The 1,527-nt window shown below is 46.8% G+C and overlaps 1 protein-coding gene across 1 annotated transcript in view; it reads right to left on the bottom strand.

Annotated features, from left to right (window-relative positions):
- Positions 1 to 1,527, bottom strand: part of lrrc49 (leucine rich repeat containing 49) — a 19,256-nt gene that overhangs the window by 15,183 nt on the left and 2,546 nt on the right. The window contains exon 3 of the mRNA XM_016477130.1: positions 857 to 918. Coding sequence (XP_016332616.1) covers positions 857 to 918 — 62 coding nt within the window. The remainder of the gene's footprint in view (positions 1 to 856; positions 919 to 1,527) is intronic.

Raw genomic sequence — 1,527 nt, 5'->3', positions numbered from 1 at the left:
GCAGACAGAACAGACAGACAGACAGGAGAACGTCACCAATCACAGACAGACAGACAGAACAGACAGACAGGAGAACCGCACCAATCACAGACAGACAGACAGAACAGACAGACAGAAAAACGTACCCAATCACAGACAGACAGACAGACAGAACAGACAGACAGGAGAATGTCACCAATCACAGACAGACAGACAGAAATACAGACAGACAGGAGAACGTCACCAATCACAAACAGAAAGACAGACAAGAGAACGTCACCAATCACAGACAGAACATCAGAATTGTGAGATATAAACTCAGAGTCATGAGGAAAAAAGTGAGAATTGCATGAAAAAGTGAGATATAAACTCTGAATTACGAGAAATTAATTTAGAATTGTGTGATAAAAAGTTGCAATCACGTTTTTTCTTTTTTCATTCCATGGCAGAAACATGCTTCCATATCGCCGGCCAAAACTGAATACATAAATTAATGTAACTCACTTTTACAATACACAAAGCGTGACCCCTTGGCCCTCAGTAAGCCGCCCACACACACACACACACACACACACACACACACACAGGGCTCTGGATGCAGCAGTATGACACAGCAGTAATGAGGGACAAACACACCCGTCACACCACATCAAGACATCATACTGCAGTGCTCCCTTAGCAACCGCAGCACTCCCACCATGACAACACAGCAAAAACATGTTCCCATGGTTACAGAATCAGACACACTGGATGACTGTCGAAACGCTTCAGCCCGTGTGTGTGTGTGTCGCACAGCCCCGCACTGCTGCAGTACAAGGACACGACGCGTCCTCAGACAGGACGGGATTAAACACATGCGGATGAATGCGGCTCTTACCTGCTGATGCTGTTAGCGCTGAGAAACAGACGCTGCAGACGAGGAAGATTCTCCACATGCGTCTGCAGACAAACAGAGAGACAGAGACACAGAGAGATGATGCTGCATCCCACAGCCACTGGAGAGAGACAGAGACACAGAGACAGAGACACAGAGAGAGAGAGACAGAGACACAGAGAGAGAGACAGAGACACAGAGAGAGACAGAGACACAGAGAGAGAGAGAGACAGAGACACATAGACAGAACAGACAGACAGGAGAACGTCACCAATCACAGACAGACAGACAGACAGGAGAATGTCACCAATCACAGACAGACAGACAGACAGGAGAATGTCACCAATCACAGACAGACAGACAGACAGGAGAATGTCACCAATCACAGACAGACAGACAGACAGGAGAATGTCACCAATCACAGACAGACAGACAGACAGGAGAATGTCACCAATCACAGACAGACAGACAGAACAGACAGACAGGAGAACGTCACCAATCACAGACAGACGGACAGAACAGACAGACAGGAGAACGTCACCAATCACAGACAGAAAGACAGACAGGAGAACGTCATCAATCACAGACAGATGGACAGAACAGACAGACAGGAGAATGTCACCAATCACAGACAGACAGACAGACAGGAGAATGTTATTAATACACAACAAAAA

Source organism: Sinocyclocheilus anshuiensis, unplaced genomic scaffold, assembly GCF_001515605.1.
Source record: "Sinocyclocheilus anshuiensis isolate Anshui unplaced genomic scaffold, SAMN03320099.WGS_v1.1 scaffold1182, whole genome shotgun sequence".
Lineage (NCBI taxonomy): Eukaryota > Metazoa > Chordata > Actinopteri > Cypriniformes > Cyprinidae > Sinocyclocheilus > Sinocyclocheilus anshuiensis.
Note: the sequence above shows the minus strand (reverse complement) of the source record. Positions and strands in the feature narration are given on the sequence as shown.